The sequence below is a fragment of the Cupressus sempervirens genome, chromosome 11 (genome assembly GCF_028749045.1).
Source record: "Cupressus sempervirens isolate cs-2001-9-10 chromosome 11, ASM2874904v1, whole genome shotgun sequence".
NCBI lineage: Eukaryota > Viridiplantae > Streptophyta > Pinopsida > Cupressales > Cupressaceae > Cupressus > Cupressus sempervirens.
Window position 1 is genome coordinate 340,772,174 of NC_143128.1, and position 19,704 is coordinate 340,791,877.

Genomic DNA, 19,704 nt, shown 5'->3' on the forward strand with positions numbered 1-19,704 from the left:
AAATTAATAATGAATTGGGATTGGGGGCTATGGGGAACATTACTTCCCTGCCTTGGGGAATAAATGCATTTATTTTGGAGCGTTCCCTCCATAAGAAAAGCCTATCGGCTTAATTAAAAAAAGTCTGAAATATTTAACGCATGACAGATGACGTTTACGGTTGTTTCTCAACATACATAGCCTATCGGCTAACAACGTCTACTGTCTCCTTGCTACGAATTGCAGAAGATGGGCTTTAATATCCACCTCAACAGCGTTGCAGTTATCGGCCATTTCTATATTTGACTCATCAACTCAATATTTATAATTTCTTGTATATTACTTGAAGAAATGGTAAACAGTTGGCTATGCTGCACTTCACAGCCTAAGGTGAGAAGTCCTACTCATGAAGAACCCTCTCAATCCTGGCCGCTTCCTTCAATGGCTACTACATCTTCGCCTCCTCCATCCATGGATTCCTTGGAGCTAAGTATTCAAAAAGTTCAGGAAGTTGATCCAACTGATCAAATCGATCCGCTCATCCGCTTCATTGAATATCAGCTACAGAAGCTCAAAGTAAGCTACGCAGATTCAGACAATGCTCTATTCCATCTAGACCGTTAATTTATATGTCAATTTTTGATTGCTTATGTGCGTACTCATTATTGTAGGGCTCGCCAGAAGAAGCGTCCACCTTCCTCTCATCGTTGGATTCCGTAGCCTCCAATTCGCGTCTAGCTGCTGACTTTGTTGAGGAAATTTCAGATGCAGCCATGAGGAGCAAAGTAATGTTCAAATGCGTGCTCGAGAATATCAAATAATCTTAGAAATTGAAAGTATAATTGACAGTACATTTGTCTTGACAGGATATGGCCGCGGAAATGGGAAAATTAACTTTGAGTGGGCTGAAAATGGTAGGAGAAACCCACTGGCTATTCTTAGGGTTATCTGTGGCTGCATACGCACTGGAGAGATTTGTTACTGTAAGATACAATGTTTCCGATTGTATTGAACTGATGCAAAAGATCGTTTTCCTGGCAAAAGACCTGAAACAAATCAAGCTACGCGTGCCTGAAGAGAGGTAAAGACTGTGTCTTGCGGTTCAGATTATAGTGGAGGGGACAATTATGTGCTGTGATTACACCGGCAAAGGAAGAATCTTCAGGTTTGGTCCCCTCAACTCAATTATTGAAGTGTAATAAAATCGTTTTATATATCTGATGAAATTAGAGCCCTCCAATTCGTTTCTCAAGCCCTCCTAGTTATTTTAGAGATTTGTAAGTAAATGGAATAGGGAAAATACCAAACACAAAACACAAGATTTAACGTGGGAAATCCTTCTGGGAAAAAACCTACCTCCAAAAAACCAAGCACTCTTGTATTATAGTAAACAAAATTTACATACAACACTCAAGGATTTTTCACACAAGCTTAGATGCTCTCAAAATCAACCTTGATTTTCATCACACAATTCTTCACGAATCTTGCAGCCATTTATGCACACTGCAATTCGTTGCAAAATTCAATAAAGAAACCGTCACATTACAGAACGATCTAGTAGCCCAATTGTCGATTACAAACTGTGAGTATCACTGCATTGATACTACTCCACAGGCACCATTGTATGCCATCACCACACGAGCATTGTACCGGAACTATGGTCCTTGCCAGATTCACCATACGAGCTTCACGTTCCCTCATCATACCCATACTTCCTTTGCCAAATACACATCATCACTATACTTGCTATTGGCACCTTACCATACGATCTTGTCTTCATTGTACTCGTGATTGCAATGAGCTCAAGGTGAGCTTAGTATAACACACTCCAAATATTTTTGGCATTACAATGGAGTATGGCGGACTCCCCACACACCGCACAGTGGGCCCAATACACCCCGTATAGTGGACTCAATCCTCATGCATCATTCACGGTGGATTTACACCTTATGGTGTACTCACAATCTCCCACACCATACCTTGTCATTCCTACAATCTCCCACTTGACAAAGTACAGAGTTAATAAGGCTAACAAGAGTTAGCGGCTTTAAGCCCCATCGAGCTCATGCGCCATTTGAACTTAATTGTGTTCATTGGTTTCGTTAATGCATCTGCAACATTCTCTTGAGTACCAACCTTTTTAAAATTTACCTTTTCATCTTTGATCATGTCACGTATGAAATGATATTGTATGTCAATGTGCTTTGTCTTGGCATGGAATGTAAGATTCTTCGCCAAACATATTGCACTGTGACTGTCACAAAAAAATGTAATTCTTCCAGCACCATAGGCAACATCAAAACACAAATGCTTAAGCCAAAGTGCTTACTGACATGCATGAGTAGATGTCATGTACTCTGCCCCAATTGTCAATAATGCAACTACACTTTGTCGTTTGCTCATCCTATTGATAACACCTCCATTCATCATGAATACATATCCACTGGTGGATCTTCTTCTATCAATGCCCCTAGCCCAATCAACATCCACATAGCCTTGAATGCTAACTGATTTGTTTGATCCAATTGAGTTACCTTGATAGCACAATGTGTACTGGTATGTACCCTTTAAATATCTTAGAACTCTCTTCACAACATCCCAATGTGGCTTGCCCAAATTCGCCATAAACCAACTCAATACTCCCATTGCTTGGGCAATGTGTGCTCTTGTATTGACCATTGCGTACATGAGGCTTCCAACAAGACTTGCATAAGGTACTCACTTCATGTCTTCAACCTCTTCTAGAGATTTTGGATTGTCAGTAACCGAGAGCTTCATTCCATGTAGCACTGGAAATACTTGTTGCTTGTAGTCAGTCATATTAAATCATTCCAAAACATTGGTAATGTATTTGCTTTGGTTGAGCCAAATCTTTTTGCTAACCCTATCCCTTCTGATTTTCATCCCCAAAATAAATTTTGCTGGTCCTGAATCTTTCATTTCAAATTTCAAGGACAATAAAGGTTTTAACTTTGAAATCATTCCCTTACTATTGCGTATAAACAACATAACATCTACATATAGAGCAATAATAAGTATCCGATCACCTTCAACATTATAGTGCACATAGTGATTAGATTTAGATCCCGTAAAACCCAAAGATGAAATATATGCATCATACTTTTGAAACCACATTTTGGGTGATTGTTTCAGAGACTTCTTTAGCTTACATACCAGATGCTTTTAACTTTTTTTCGCAAAGTACTGTGGTTGGGACATGCATATCTCTTCTTCAAGATCACCACGAAGAAATCGTCGTCACATCAATCTACTCAATTTCATAGTCATATGCAACTGCAAGTGACAATAGACATATGATTAATGTTAGCTTGGCTACAAGAGAAAATATTTCTCCATAATCAATCCCTTTTTTCTAAGAATACCCCTTCGCAACCAATCTTGCCTTGTACTTGTCAATCCTTCCATCTGAACCGTACTTCTTAAATAGTAAAGAACCCACTTACAACCCATGGGCTTTCTACCTTTAGGCAAGGGTACGAGATCCCATGTTCCATTCTTCTCCAAGGACTTCATCTCATCCTTCATTGCTTCCAACTAGGAATTTGGATTTGGCATTTTAATCACTTCTTTTACAGTCCTAGGCTCATCAACATCAAGAAGCAAAGCACAGGCACAACTAATGTTCACAATGGAATAATTAAACCTCTCCGATGAATAGCCATACCTATCAAGTTGTCTTCTTTCTCTAGTAGATCTCACTTCATGTGGTGAAGCTTCTTGAGGTTCAACACAAGGTTCAGGATCATGTTCTTCACTTGTGTGATTGCTCGAGTTATCTCCATCCTCATTCTCAGGAAATCGTGGATCCTCATTCTTGGAGTCGGAAATACCTCCCTTTTGGAAGCTAAAGGGATTTCAATTGCTTCCTCTTTCTTTTTTGTCTTCTTTGTCTGGTTTAGTGAGACAGGTTTCATCTCTCGAAAGATAATGCTCTTGCTGTACAACACTTTTTAGTGAGAGGGTTCCACAATTTGTATCCCTTCACACCAATGCCGTACCCAATGAAAATACATTTCATTGCTTTGTTATCCAACTTGGACCTACTCACTTCGGGTACATGAGTGTAGGCCTCACAGCCGAAGACACGCAAATCTCATAACGAGGGCTTCTTACCATACCATGCTTCCATAATCATTTTGTCGACTAGCGCTGTCGTAGGAGGATGATTCAACAAGTAACATGCTGTAGCCATTGCTTCGGCCAAAAACTTATGCTCCAGTCCAACACTTCCCAACATGCTCTTTGCTCTCTCCATCAACAATTGATTCATCCTTTCTCTTACTTCATTTTGTTGCGGAGTATAAGGTGTTGTCTTATGCCTCTTAATGCCATGATCTACACAAAATTTGTCAAAATCTGCATAGCAAAACTCACCACCATTATCCGACCTTAAGCATTTAATCTTTATCCCAGTCTGATTTTCAACAAGGCTTTTAAACTACTTAAAACAATTGAACTCTTGTGATTTATTCTTCAACAAATAAATGAATGTTCTTCTTGAATAATCATCAATAAACGATACATAATATCTTGAATTAGACAGAGAAGGAGCATCCACATGACCATATACATTAGGGTGAATACAATCTAACAAACCAAAAGTTTTCAAGAACTGGAATAAAATTGAACATGGTTTTTATTTCCATAGATGTAATGTTCGCAAAAATCAAATTCAAGGTTACAATCAACCAACCCCTCAACCAGGTTTTTATTCTTCAAGGTTTTTAAACCTTTCTTACCAATATGGTCAAGCCTATAATGCCAGAGCATCGTTTTCTCAGTAGGAAGTTTAACTTGCACATCATTTACACCATGTATTGCCATATGAGATTTATCAAACTTGACAGAGACGCTATTACAACATACAGGTTTGGCATCTAACTTATACAATGTTCCAAAGTGTTCACCCTTAGCTAAAACAGTAGAACCCCTAGTCATCTTGCAACCACCATGGACAAATGTTACCTGGACTCCGACATCATTCAGTTTTCTGAAAGACAATAAGTTTTGAGCCAGACTGGGTATATGAAGTACTCCATCAATTCCATTTACGGTGTCGTCGGGGAACTGGATTCTGACTCTTCCTCTTCCAACATTCTTTAGTGTGGAATCGCTCGCTAGGAACACCTTTCTGCTATTGTATGGCTCACACTTTGAGAACCACTCTTTATGAGATGTCATGTGGAATGATGCTCCTAAATCGACCAACCATACGTCGTCAGACGTAGGCACTGCCAAGGCTGGTACGAAGGCATCAACGTCACTCTGAGAAGATTTAGTGTCAAAAGTGTAGTTCTTATTTTTTGCCTCCTTGCAATCCTTCCAGATATGACCTTTTTGCCCACATTCCAACATTTCACGTTGGACCTTTTTCTAGGAGTGGTAGATCATTGCTTCTGAGACTTTGACTTCACGTCTTTCTTACTTTTGTCCTTAAACCTGCCTCATAAAGTGAGAGCATCTTTGGCCACATTAGAGGACTTCCTTTACATCTCCTCTGACAAAAGTGCAACAACTACTTCGTCCATTTTAAACTGTGTAGTCGTGTTTCCTATGGCCATTACCAAGTGATCCCATGAATCAGGCAACGAGCATAGCAATAACATGCAACACTCTTCTTCACTAACAAATACACCAACAGATGTCAACTGTGCAATCACCATATCAAATGAGTTTAATTGATCTGCCATAGCCATTCCTCTGTCCATCTTCAGAGAGTACAGTTTCTTCCTTAGGAAAAGCTTGTTTACCAAGGATTTTCCTTGATAAATGTCTCCCAACTTCCTCCACAAGGAATGCGGGGTTTTCTCTTCATGGACATTCAATAAAACTGAATCTGCAAGACTCAGTCTTATCAGTCCTCTAGCCTTTTGATGTGCTACATTCCAATCTTCCCGCTCCACACTTGAAGATCTATTGCCAGACATAGTGATCCACAGATCTCGATTGACTAGCATATCTTTAACTTTAAGTTTCCACAACTCAAAGTTTGTGCCATTGAAATTTTCAATGTCCACTCTTTCCGACGTACCAGCCATCTCAATTTATTGACAAAAGATTTTGCAAAATTCTCATTGAAACCAAATTGGCACAAAAAAACCAAACCTACCTGGCAAGGATAACACAACCGGCTAGGCTCTGATTCCAATTGTTAGGAAAGCAACGGTGCAGAGAACACTTTTCGAATGCCAAAATGACAAGGGAATAGGCAAATACAAAATTCCAGAGATGTGCAAGTAAGTGGAATAGGAAAAATACCAAACACAAAACACAGAGAAATCCTTCTAGTAAAAAACCCACCACCCAAAAAACCTTGAGCAACTCTTGTATTACAATAAATAGAATTTACATACAACACTCAAGGATTTTTCACACAGGCTCAGATTGCTCTCACAATCAACCTTGATTTTCATCACATAGTTCTTCACGAATCTTGCAGCCATTTATGCACACTGCAATTCGTTGTAGAATTCGGTAAAGAAATTGTTACATTACAGAACGGTCTAGCAGCCCAACTGTCGATTACTGTGAGTATCATTGCACTGATACTACTCCACAGGCACCACTCTACACCATCACCACACGAGCATTGTACCAGAACTATGATCCTCGTACCAGATTCACCATATTGGCTTCACATTCCCTTGTCGTACCCATACTTCGCCATACACACATCATCACCATATTTGCTACTGGCACCATACTGTACAATCTTGTCTTCACCGTACTTGTGATTGCAATGAGTTCAAGGTGAGCTTAGTAAGACATACTCCAAATATTTTTGGCATTACAGTGGAGTATGACAGACTCCCCACACACCGCACAATGAGCATAGTACACCCCATACGGTGGACTCAATCCTCATGCATCATGTACGGTGGATTTACAATGTATGGTGGATTTACAACATATGCTGGACTCACAATCTCCCACACCGTACTTTGTCATTCCAACAATTTTCACAATCCTTACTATTAAATTTGAATTTTTTTGAATTGAACAAGGTGAACATATTTGTCAACATTATTATAAAAATTTATTTCTAAGTTTAATAGTGAAAAGAATATCGACTAATACATTCAGCAATCCAGAGGATATTTCTGAAAAAGCAAAACAAAAAAAAAAAACTTGAACCTTTCATTAAATTCTAAAATTCTTTGATGAATTGATTGGCAAGTTTATTCTGCCAAATAGTAAGAGGCTTATATTGTTTCATTTGGTGAAGGTCTGTGGATTCTGAATACTGTTCCCTCCAAAAACTTCATAAGCTAAAGTAGCGGGTACCTCCATTGTTATATTGAGGACTGAACTTGAGCTCGATTGGTTTGGTTGAGGATGGGCAATCATTTTTTTGGATAGCAATTCTATTCTCCAATCTACTCTTCCATGAGTTGTGCTGTTCTGAATTACGTATATTATCAACTGTGAAAAATGAGAAGTGATTAACAGTATGACATTCTTTACAGAACCCTAATGGTCGAAAGGAGAGGTCAACATTACCATTATCAGTACAATGAATGAATTTGAAACAAATGAAAGTTAATGCTAGTGAAGGCACAGTTCAAACCAACAGCAATTTTCCGCATATACTTCAGTCATTGTAGCCCACTAGACCACATTTCCTTGAGGTCTATTCTTAAACAGTTCACATGGCTTTGTATACTTCCACAATTTGCAACGTGTCTACCAGGCCATTTGCATCTACATCTGACCAAAATAACTTGCAATGCTATTTCTATCCATTTATCACATAAGATGAGTAATAACCAACATGAGATACATAAAGAGAAAAACAAAGCCCAGAGAGGAAAATCAGAATTAGGGCTGAGCTGCCTGACACTTTTTCAAAGCTATATGATTGAACTTATCAATGGTCTCATGCAGAGAGTTATTTCAAACTTGTCAACATGTGGTTGTCAAAATTTAGAAGCCTTTTCACATATATTATTCCAAAGGTATTCCTAATATTTAATGCAGAGAAAGTATAGCACTTAGAACATTATATGAAGGGAAAGTGAGAAAATTTTAGAGACGTTACATGTGTCTTCATGGTAGAAAATTGTTGCTTCAGGTGTGAAATTTCCTAGTCCACTTTGTCTAGCTTCTGTAATTCCATGGAGAGCTTGCTTATTCTTGTATATGTTGTCCTGTTTTGAGTTCTGTTATGCCTGATTTAAAGCTATTGGAGGCAGTGCATTTGAGGGTGGTATATCAAACTGCATCTGTTAACATTGATTTTATTGCTCAGAATATGTACTCAACCCTCCTCATTTCCTGACGTCAAACAAGTTCCCAAATGTATTAGCCTTATTGGCTAGAAGCACATATTCTAGAATAATAAAAACAATTGACCATTCATCTGAATTTTCCTACTTACTCCAAATTCTTTAGATGGGGGACAAGGAAACGGGCTTTTTTTTTTTTTTTACTTTGTCATTTTTTTTGATGATAGAGGGATATAAAAATTGAGGAATATTCAGAATATAGAAAATACATTCATAAGATAATATTGATAAATCTAAAATCATTCATCATACATATATACATAGCAATTGAGTTGAAATGAGAGTTCAAATAAGAGCTGAAATTCATAAATTCATGTAAATTATGGAACTTAATGATATAATAATATAATTAATTCAATTGTTTTCGATTTCATATAGTTGTAAATATAGTTCATTGAATTTGGAATTATTATGTATATGAAAATGTCCCAAAGACTGCAAGTTTCAACAAAATGAAAAGTATCATGTATATGATATATGTCAAACTCTTAAAAGAGTCATAAGTATCAATATGCAAGTTACCTCCTTTTTTTCATTCCCTCATAGTTTCAAACCCTACTGCTTGTTTCTGCTTTATTGAGCTCTCCTTCAAAATGAGATAGCAATGAAGTAATAAAGTTGTTTTACCCATTTAGTGTGAGTTGGAAGTGTAGGGACCACTAAGAAATAGAATAAATATTTTTTTGAAGAATTTGCTTTTTTAATTAAAAAGAATGGATGAGTTCCTTTTGTTTACAAAAATGGACGAGTTTTTTGGTTTGGTTAAAGAGTGGGCGGATTTTTTTTATCAAAAGAGAATGAGTGAGTTTTTCTTTGAAGAATGGGCCAGTGCATGTTTTTTTAAGGATGGACAAGTATTTTTTCTTTAATTAAAAAGAATAGGTGATTTTTTTTCGTATTAGATATAAGAAGTTCAAAATACATCTGTTTACATCAGCACGTTCAAGCTCGCTCACTTGAGCATATATGTTCCTATTGTAACTGTAGATGCATTTCTACCTTAAAGTGCTTAATCTAATACAAAAAGAGCCAATATGTGAATCAACTGACAAAAAATTGATACATAGTATGGACAGTGACAACATACATCTAGCCTATACGTAAATGTCTAACTATCTGAACTAAAGCAGCTATAGAAAATAATATCTGCTTGATCCATGCTGCCCAAGGCAGCAACCAATCAGACCATCAGAGAACAGCCATATCTGCAACCACTGGGTTAGGTGCTTCTACTCCTGCAGGTACAGCTACCGCCAAGGGGATTGCTGCTCGAGGGATGCTACAGGGGATTGGTTCGCTGTCATAACCTCTTCTCCTCTTCTCCTCCAGTTCTTCAAGAAATTTTCTAATCCAACTTCAAAAGGTGTTATTTCGGTAGTTCTTCTTGCCCATGTGTGCCATGTGAAATCTCATTCACTTAGACTCTGACCTGTTCATCTCTTAAAAGCCTTTCAAACTTCTGTCTTGAAATTTTGAATGCAATGGTGACCTGCCATGCAATATCATCTTTAATGAGCCTTCACAGAGACACAGTAAGCAACCTAGTACGACCATTAAATATTTCATCATTCCTAAATATCTAAATTGACCACAGTATTTCACTTAAATAGATAGAGAAAATAGCTTCTTTCTTTAAGCACTGGACTCTTCCTAGAATGATTTCCTACTGTTGGATGTTATAGCCAATGTGAAACCCAAATATTTTTCCAAACCTCTTTAGCAAAATGGCAATAGAAAAAGATATGCATAATAGATTCGGGTAGTCTGCATATGGGACAAAGGTCAGTATCACCATCATTGGCAGAGATAGGAAGTTTGAGCAGCAAAAGACTCCACAAGAAGCGTCTCTTTTAGGCACAGTAGGCCTAGACCAAATATCAGTAAGAGAAGAGTGGAAATCTCGGGGTGGGGGCGGGGGGGGGGGGGGGGTGTTTGAGATCAGAGTTCCAAGATTGGGCTGAAAATCTCTTTGTTATCAGCAAGGTAGAATAAATATTTTTAGCTTTGATGGTAGGGATAGAGGAGCCATTTGGCCAAAGAGATGTAGACAGCGGTCTTGTTGGTTCCGAAAACCACAGATTAGAATCCTACGAGTCTTGCCAACTCGATGCTGGGATATCCAATTGGTTATGGCCAACGTAACAAGATCAATCAGTTTGATCTTTTGCACTTTTGGCTCTGCAAGGCCAAGATGAGTGCACTTGATCCTGAACAAAACACTTAGGTCCAAGATACTTATAGCAGATCAATTTGAATATGAATGCAACAAAAGTTTCCTAGATGGCAAGAAAGATAAAAAAACTTTCAATTTGCACTAAAATGCGAAAATTGCTGAAATAATGCCAACTTCGCAACTTCAATGATGATTTCAAAAAGTAAAAGCTTCAAACTTATAGATTCTGAATTGAAAACAAAATAAATGATTATATGAATGTGAGAGTATTTAAAATAAAGAATAATTATGAATTATTGAAATAAATGAATATACTAATTTTTCAAAGGAAAGATATGAAATAATTGCCAATGTAAATTATGAATCATGAGTAATATAAAGACCAGTGCCAAAATTTAAAGGGCAAATAGAGTTAGTATTACAAGTTTATAAAATTCTACGCACTTCAACTATAGACAATTTAGTAATGAAGACACGATGGATCAATTATAAATATGCAATTTTAAATTAGTCTAGATTGTGCTTTAACTCCTCAGGTATGGAGACAAACTACACACAGATACAGAAACAATTAAATATCTCACTATATCTATGATAATCGAGTTTAAAATGCTTTAAATGATCCTATCCACTTATCTGATATTTAAATTGTTTACAATTTTTTTTAAAATATTTGTAAATGACAAGACTATTTAATATTTTTGACTCTAAAGCTTTGTGCAAATAAATATGCTTACTGGTTATGCTAGAAACGAAAATGCAATAGAGACACTCATTACTGATGATCGATCCACTGCAATTTGATCCCAAAATTGCATATAAAAATTTACTCAATGATTCAATAACCACAAGCTTTTTTCAACATTCAATCTTTGCCAATAAAAGAATATCATATATAAAGAGTGCATATATAGCTTTAGTATGCAAACATTTGTATGAATTATATCTGAATTGAATTGTAAAGTTGTATTTTACATCCCCTATTTATCATTTTGCAAAAGACATGGGGGTGCCTCTTCAAAACATCACACCCCTTCATAACAAATAACCAACCAAAAAGACAAATTTTAATAAACCATAAATTGCTTGATGGTTTGTGATGAATATACTTAATTTATAATTTATCACGGCAATTGTCGGACGAAGGAACATTTTTGGGAATCCCTGTAAATTCCTGTGTGAAGACCACCGCATATAATAAAATCTCCAAAGCCATGAATGCATAGGACGATTCCAGCTTAGGTCCATCTATTCCACACATACTGAGGTATCTAAGACTCCAAGCTTCGACAACCTTTTGATGAATTCCCATGGAGTGACCAACACAAATTTGATTGGTTACAGATAGCAAACTTTCTTTTGCCTGGGTACCTCTGAAAAACACAAAACCATATTAGATAATATTGAATAATAATTGGTAATAGTCAATACAAAATCCTTGTTCGGGAGCTTCTAAGATTTCCATTTTTGTAGATGAGAAATGATTCATAAGGTACGCTGAATCATTCTTCAATTGGCTATCCATCTTATTCTAATTTTCTTATTCGGGAAATACAATAGTAGCAAGGCATAGACTACAGATTATTTGACACACGAGCCTCCATCTGGGCGATGTAAACATTCAAATTGTCAAAATATGAATTCATGTTTTCTTGCCATTGTGCTCCAAATTTTCAACGAAGACATTGGTAGTTTTGATTTCTCACATAATCTTCAAACAAGATGCTCTCTTCTTGCCTTATATCGCAGATTTATGACACCACTTGTCATCTAAAATGATCTTTTCTCTCAATTAATTTGTATCTGATCAATGCATACAATTGTCAAACTATAGAATTAAATTAGGATCATGTGCCAAAGAAAGGATTTCGAATCTGAAAGTAACCATACTTGGGTTAATAGGTCTCTATATTTGCCTAAAAGGTTTAGCATCGGGCTTCAAGGGTATTTCGCATTGGAATAAATCTTCCGTATAAGCCTTCATGCCTATATTTCCTTAATAGGGCAATCAAATCATACCCATTTTTGGAAGACAATTTCTTTCCTACAAAAACATTTTTAGCAGTGTTCATTTCCTAGGTTAATCTCCTCGGTCTCATTTTTGAATTTTAGTTGACTTGCTAGGTTTTATACTTTCTCTCTCATCAAAAATTCTTTCCACGGCTACCAAACCCTTAGGTATTTTATTCGTATTCAATTAAACTACTTCTTTACCAAATAAAATTTCCTTACTGTCCTGTTCCTCTATGCACCTGCTTCAGTCAATGTTTTGGTTTTCATAATCTTCTTCACAAGTCAAAAACCCGATAAGATCCTTATTGTCTTCAAACACTTGTCAATTTTGCACATTGTCAAGTATTGACGGTCTATTCTTCATTTCTACTTGCACAACCTCGTCAAGCAGAAAATCAATTTTTCTAATTGCGAGGTTGGCCATTATATTAGCCAAACAGTTGTTAGATTTGTCTACCCATTTAATGAAAAATGTGTTGAAATATTCTATCAAATCCCATACATAATTTTGGTTTTGTTTTAACCTTGGCTTCCTAATTGTAAACTTGTGTCTAATTTGAGATACAATTAGGTCTGAATCCCCTAAAATAGAAAGTAACATAATCCCATAAACTCTAGCAATATTAAGGCCAATAATTAAAGCTTCATATTCTACAATGTTATTCATGCATTCAAAGTTTAGTAAAACTGAATATTTAAATGTCTTACCTGATGGTGAAACGAATATGACATCGGCTCCTTTACCCTCTTTGCTACAAGCCCCATCAAAGTACATTTTCCATATGTTGTCATGATCTTCCTACACATGCATTTTAATGGGATTGGTAACCTCTAAAATTGGTTTGGACACACTTACCTGAAAATTGTCCATATCAGACTGACAAAAGTTAACCTTGGAGTCAGGATTAAAATCTTTGACTAAGTAATATGACCTCGACTCTCTTTCAATTCCGATCTCCTTACCACCTATTGGTATGGTAGCATAGGATAAATCAAGTTGCACATGACCTCCTACCAAGTTCAACCACTGTCAAGATAATAACATACCATAACTTGCTGAAATTTCTACTACAATGATATTAGTCCTATATGTTATTTGAGGAAATGCAGGAAATTGAATTCAACATCTTTTATATTACCAACTACAGGAACATACCTATTTTCCATAGCATAACTTTTTCTGTAAGGAATATCCACTTTTAGACCAATCTCTTTCATTACATCGATAGACATAATGTTAATTGCCACACTAGAGTAAATCGTACAATTTTTAACTAATTTGTTATCAATCAATAAAGTTAGATAAAATGGATCCACTTGATTAGAGTTCTTATTTAATGTTGTTCGTAAATATACAATAGGGGGATCTTCATTATCTTTTGTGTCATTTTTATTACTAACATCTTCTATGCTAGATAAAATCTTCATAGTTTCCTCCTTATAATTAGGAAATTTCATCATCTCCATTAGTGGGACAACAATTTTTAATTGAGATAACGCATGATTAATAAAAGTGTGACAATCGAAGACTTGCTTACCATTATTATGCTTAGTTTGTTGTTTGGTTAACTTAGGGGGCTGATTAGTTTCCACTTTTTTTGTTGTTTGGTTAACTTTTGAAATGACATTCTTTGTATACCACTATTTTTTTTTGCTTTTTCTCTTTCTAGATTACTCAATAATTATGTAAAATAGATGGCACACATGCTTTGTTACCACTGTAAGATGTAGCTCTTCTATTGCCTTATTTGTTTTGAATATAGCATGTAATATTTCTTGATAGTTTTATGCCTATTCTAACTAGAATTAACCCATTTTAATATTCTTATGGCCTAAACTGAATGGACTATGCTGCATTGAGTCAAATCTATGTTATACCATGGTTGAAAGCTAAGGAAAGTTATTTATTCATCAAACATAAAACAATCTTACTATTTATGATCTATAATGTCCTTACTATCTCAGTTTGAGAAGAAGAAGATTAGGATGTAACCAAGTTGCTTTGATACCTATTGAAGTATAGCATCAATCAAAGTGATATATTCATTACATTGAGTATTTGTATTCATGATTTATATGAACATTGTTTTATGTCTCATATGATTGATAAGAATATGTGTGTGTGTGTGTATTTATTTATAAATGACTCTACTTAACTAATCGGGTTCTTATAATCGGAAGAGACTATTATATTATGAAGTTCCTGAATGTAATTGTTTTGCCACCACATGATTGTCAATTGAGAAGCAAACTAATTGTATTTGCTTATACACCGATGGTGATCAAGTAGGAATATGACCCTATGTGGCCTTTGGCCAAGCATTGTCTTGTCTCTACAGGACATGACGTTGTTGTAGCTTTTGTTGGATTGATTTTATCATGAAATACCTCGTTGATGGTAAATTATCTTTAAGATAAATATCTTATATATAATATATATTATAGATGTAATATAATATATATTATATATAGTGTGCATTATATATTATTATATAATAATATAATAATAAATTACATATATGGTTAATATATTAATATTATATATATGCTTAAAAGGTGAGTTATACATATAGTTATTTATTAACTAAATGATGATTAACTATAGGGACATGTCTCTTCAAGAGATAGTCTCCTCTCATATTTATATGAGATCCAAATCTGCATTTGAAAATCATCAATATCAATGGCCATGACTATACATTTGCAGAAACGATCTTAGTTACTTTAACATGGTATCAAAGCCAGATTGCAGTTGTAAAGAAAAAATATTAAGTTTCATTTGACAAGGATATACTTATGAAATCAGAATATAGATATATCGTACAACATTTACATTGAGATACATTGCAAAATATATGTTGGAATACACTGGAAATTGGTTACAAAAGGCTTGACTTTACTATTAATGCATCCAACGAAATTATTTTTGATAAATTTTGAGATCATCAAGATGGAATATGTTCTCTTACCTTTCATTGGCTCAGGAGACTCTAACCTGATTCATCCACGTAAACCCTTACCCAAAGGAAAATTGTTGATGAAGGATAGGAAGTGTTTATCAACCCATAAAGAAGGATTATACCAAAATTGGTATAGGCCATTTAAATCAAATGGTAAGGAGTTAAAGAAATGTTGCAAGAAATGGAAGTAGAGTAATCATAGCCACGACCAAAGTCAGAAGGAAGGAGATAAAATAAGACAATCCATGTCAGTCAAACATGTATGTAAAGAGGTGGTTGAACAAAGTTTTGGGCATACTGTGAAATATGGAACACGTGCCCATATTAAGAGAGGGGATAACAAGCTACAAGGTAGGTCTTCCAGTATGGATTGTGGAGATAAGGCGTGAATGAAAAGACTCGGGCATATAAGCTTGTAAGATCATTAGTTGCCCACCACGCTTCCATGTCAAACAAGGCATCGGGTGGAATAGTGACATGGCATTCACGTACAATATAAGATTCATAGTCAATTTAAGTCCTTGAAGTTGTTCTCTCAAATACAGCGTAATCAGCAATAAAGTAGGGAAGCAACATCTATTATATCAAGACCATGGAAAGGAAATGATAGAATACAAAAATCATCAACATATGTAATTCTGGCAGCAAAGATATTTATTGAATATGTTTATTAAATATAGAAGTCCATAGAGATAAGTATACAAGGAACATGATGTCATGGTGCATCAAATAGGGCTCTATCAAAATGATAGCAAGAGTTGATACACAAACAACAGTGATGTCAGCGATTCAATGATACCACGTGTGAAGAAAGTCTCATAGTGACGTTAAAGGAAGAAGACCTGTATAAGCCCCTAAAGATGATTCAATACACAATCACGTGAGTAATATGATTATCGAGAGAGAATGTAGCAGTCTACGAATAAATTACTTGAAAAGATGCGGTAATGTCACTACCACCGTGGCAATATATAATAAAAATAACAATGTTTATGCAAGTCGTACGTTCTTCACGTGATGAGAGGTATGATCTGATTTAGTGACACCATTAAAGGCATTTCCCAACAACTTATTAAGAAGATAGAGGCTTCCGGAATGAATGTAAGTTTTATTAAGTAATTTTAAAGATATATTTGATGAGTAATATTTGATGTTATGATTTGTTATTAATGCTTATTTATTTCATTAAGTCCCTTACCTTGTTTGACAATATATGAGATTATTATGAATGAATTATATAAGTTGTGATAAAGTATATGATTGAATATATATTAAATATTATTTCTAAATAGGAAGGTTATATGATTATGCATTACAATGTTTTAACATGTGTGAATGTATAAAACATTGTTATATAAATAGTGTTTACTTAAGAAATAATTGATATTTTTTATAATATCTTAAGTATAAAGATGAAGGAAATTAGTATCATATGTATAATTACTACATTGTGATGATGAGCAAAACTAATGATGTTAGTGTACAAGTAAGTATTTATTCTTATTTTTTTATCTTGAGCTTTACAATTATCTATTTCTTTCAGTCACTATCTTATTTTCTATAAGAGCTACGTGCCTTGGTTTTTTCCTCTGAGAATGTTCTTGTAGAAAAAGGAGGATTAATATCAAATTCAGAGAGAGTCTAACACTTTGTTAAAGGGAAATTTATGTTAGAAGCTTAGAAGATTGATGTTTAGAGGGATTTTGACACATCCGTTAGAGGGAGTAGATAGAGAATATGGTTTTGTCAACTGTCAGTGATATCGATCATATTGATTTAGAGAGAGTAAACCAATGTTGTGATGGAATCTTCAATGATCGATAAATTGTAACAGTCAAGAGGATTGCAATTCATGCAACTATGTGAATGGGCCTACCCCTAGTGTACATCATAAGAAAGTTGTGACTTTAATTAAACTATCTACAAGTCTCTCTTTGATAAATGAAACTTGACATATGAGTTGTAGAATCATTCAAGTGGCACAATCATACTCAATCAAGATATTGGTGTATTGTGGACGAGTTTGTGTTCGATTCTACTATTAAGCTTAATAAATGTTTGGAGCTTCAATGGATGAAAAGAGAAAGTTGGAACTTAAAAAGGAGTTGTCATATTTGATACAAAAAATTTCAACAGTATAAGAATGAGTGGAAATTTTACATTGTGGGGGTTAATAATAGTCAATGTTACATTCCCACTCGAACCTTCATTGGAAGGGAGATGTTCTATTCTCAAATAATCTAAGAAGACAATTTCTAAATCTTTATGTGCAGATAAGTATTCTTATCTTTTGCATTTATCCAATTTGTAGTCTCTCTTATTTGTAATTCTATACATACTATTAGGGTTATTTGCCTTGATCTTTTCCTTTATGTCTGAGGATGTTTTTACAGGAAAAGAAAGTTGGTACTTTACACATGCTACCAGATATTGGGCAGACTCAACCTAATGATAAAATAATAGTCAATGTTACATTCCCACTCGAACCTTCATTAGAAGGGAGATGTTCTATTCTCAAATAATCTAAGAAGACAATTTCTGAATCTTCATGTGCAGATAAGTATTCTTATCTTTTGCATTTATCCAATTTGCAGTCTCTCTCTTATTTGTAATTCTATACATACTATAAGGGTTATTTGCCTTGATCTTTTCCTTTATGTTTGAGGATGTTCTTATAGGAAAAAAAAAGTTGGTACTTTACACATGCTACCAGATATTGGGCAGACTCAACCTCATGATAGTAACTCCAAAGACCCTGATGATCAAGATGGATAAAATAAGGCACTCATATTCTTTGATGATTGAGATTATGAGATTCTTCTACATTGAGAGGGACTATGACACTTCTTCAAAGGCAATGCAGGAGCTTAGAAGATTTATACTTAGAGGGAGTCTAGAAATACATGTGGGTGACTGCATGATGTTAATGGGCCTACTCCTACGTATATCATGAGGGAGTGATGAATTCGATAGGTATCCTTGGGTAAAGAGAGTTTCTAAGGAAGTAACTAGAGGACTTGACTTCCCAAGATCGATGTTCAGAAGGAGAAATTTTGAGATGCAATTCCTTGTGGATGATATCTTCTCTATGAGGAGAAGTTCTAAAAGAAATTCTTTATAATGCACTCTCCTCTATGAGAGAGAAATATGAGGTGAAAACCCTTTGTACCACCCTATGATTGGGTTCATGATGGTTACTATTTCACATATGATTTGTAATGAAAGGTGGCGATCTTTCATTGACATATATAAATAGAAGGTAACCATTATAAGATGACAATCTTATAAATGGTAGACTTGTTATCATGGTTCTTTGGGCCAGAGTTTGCCGGACACCATGATAACGAATAGATAGAAGGTAATCTTTGTAAGGTGACGATCTTGCAAATGATAGGCTTATTATTATGATAGTTTTGTTTTGGATACTTCGGAAGTCATTGATAATGAAAGCATTATGATTACTCTAGATATTGTTTCGAACAATTAGAGATCATAATATATGTTATGATAGTGTTCATAACATTGTGATTGTAGTTATTTGACAAGTCATTAATTTAGAGTGTTAAAGTCAGATAATATGTTGTGCATAGATATCCTTGATACTGATATTTCATAAAATGTTTATGTCACTTCTCCCTTGCTAAGAGGGAGTGTTGAAGTATAACATCAGTCAAAGTGATATACTCATTACATTGAGTATTTGTATTCATGATTTATATGAACATTGTTTTATCTCTCATATGATTGATAAGAATATATATGTGTGTGTGTGTGTGTGTGTGTGTGTGTTTATTTATTTATAAATGACTTTACTTAACTAATTGGGCTCTTATAATCGGAAGAAACTGTTATGTTATGAAGTTCCTGAATGTAATTGTTTTACCACCACATGATTGTCGATTGAGAAACAAACTAATTGTATTTGCTTATATACCAACAGTGATCAAGTAGGAACATGACTCTACATGGCCTTTGGCCAAGTACTGTCATGTCTCTACAAGACATGACCTTGTTGTAGCTTCTGTTGGATTGATTTTATCATGAAATACTTCGTTGATGTTTAAATTATCTTTAAGATAAATATCTTATATATATTATAGGTGTAATATAATATATATTATATATAGTGTGCATTATATATTATTATATAATAATATAATAATATATTACATATATGATTAATATATTAATATTATATATATGCTTAAAAGGTGAGTTATACATGTAGTTATTTATTAACTAAATGATGATTAACTATAGGGACATGTCTCTT

At 34.9% G+C, this 19,704-nt stretch overlaps 1 protein-coding gene across 1 annotated transcript in view; it reads left to right on the plus strand.

Annotated features, from left to right (window-relative positions):
* The first annotated feature begins 960 nt into the window (after positions 1-960).
* Positions 961-19,704, plus strand: part of LOC149529479 (uncharacterized) — a 63,950-nt gene continuing 45,206 nt past the window's right edge. The window contains exon 1 of the mRNA XM_089810111.1: positions 961-1,144. Within this exon, the coding sequence (XP_089666237.1) occupies positions 1,107-1,144 (38 nt within the window). The 5' untranslated portion in view covers positions 961-1,106. The remainder of the gene's footprint in view (positions 1,145-19,704) is intronic.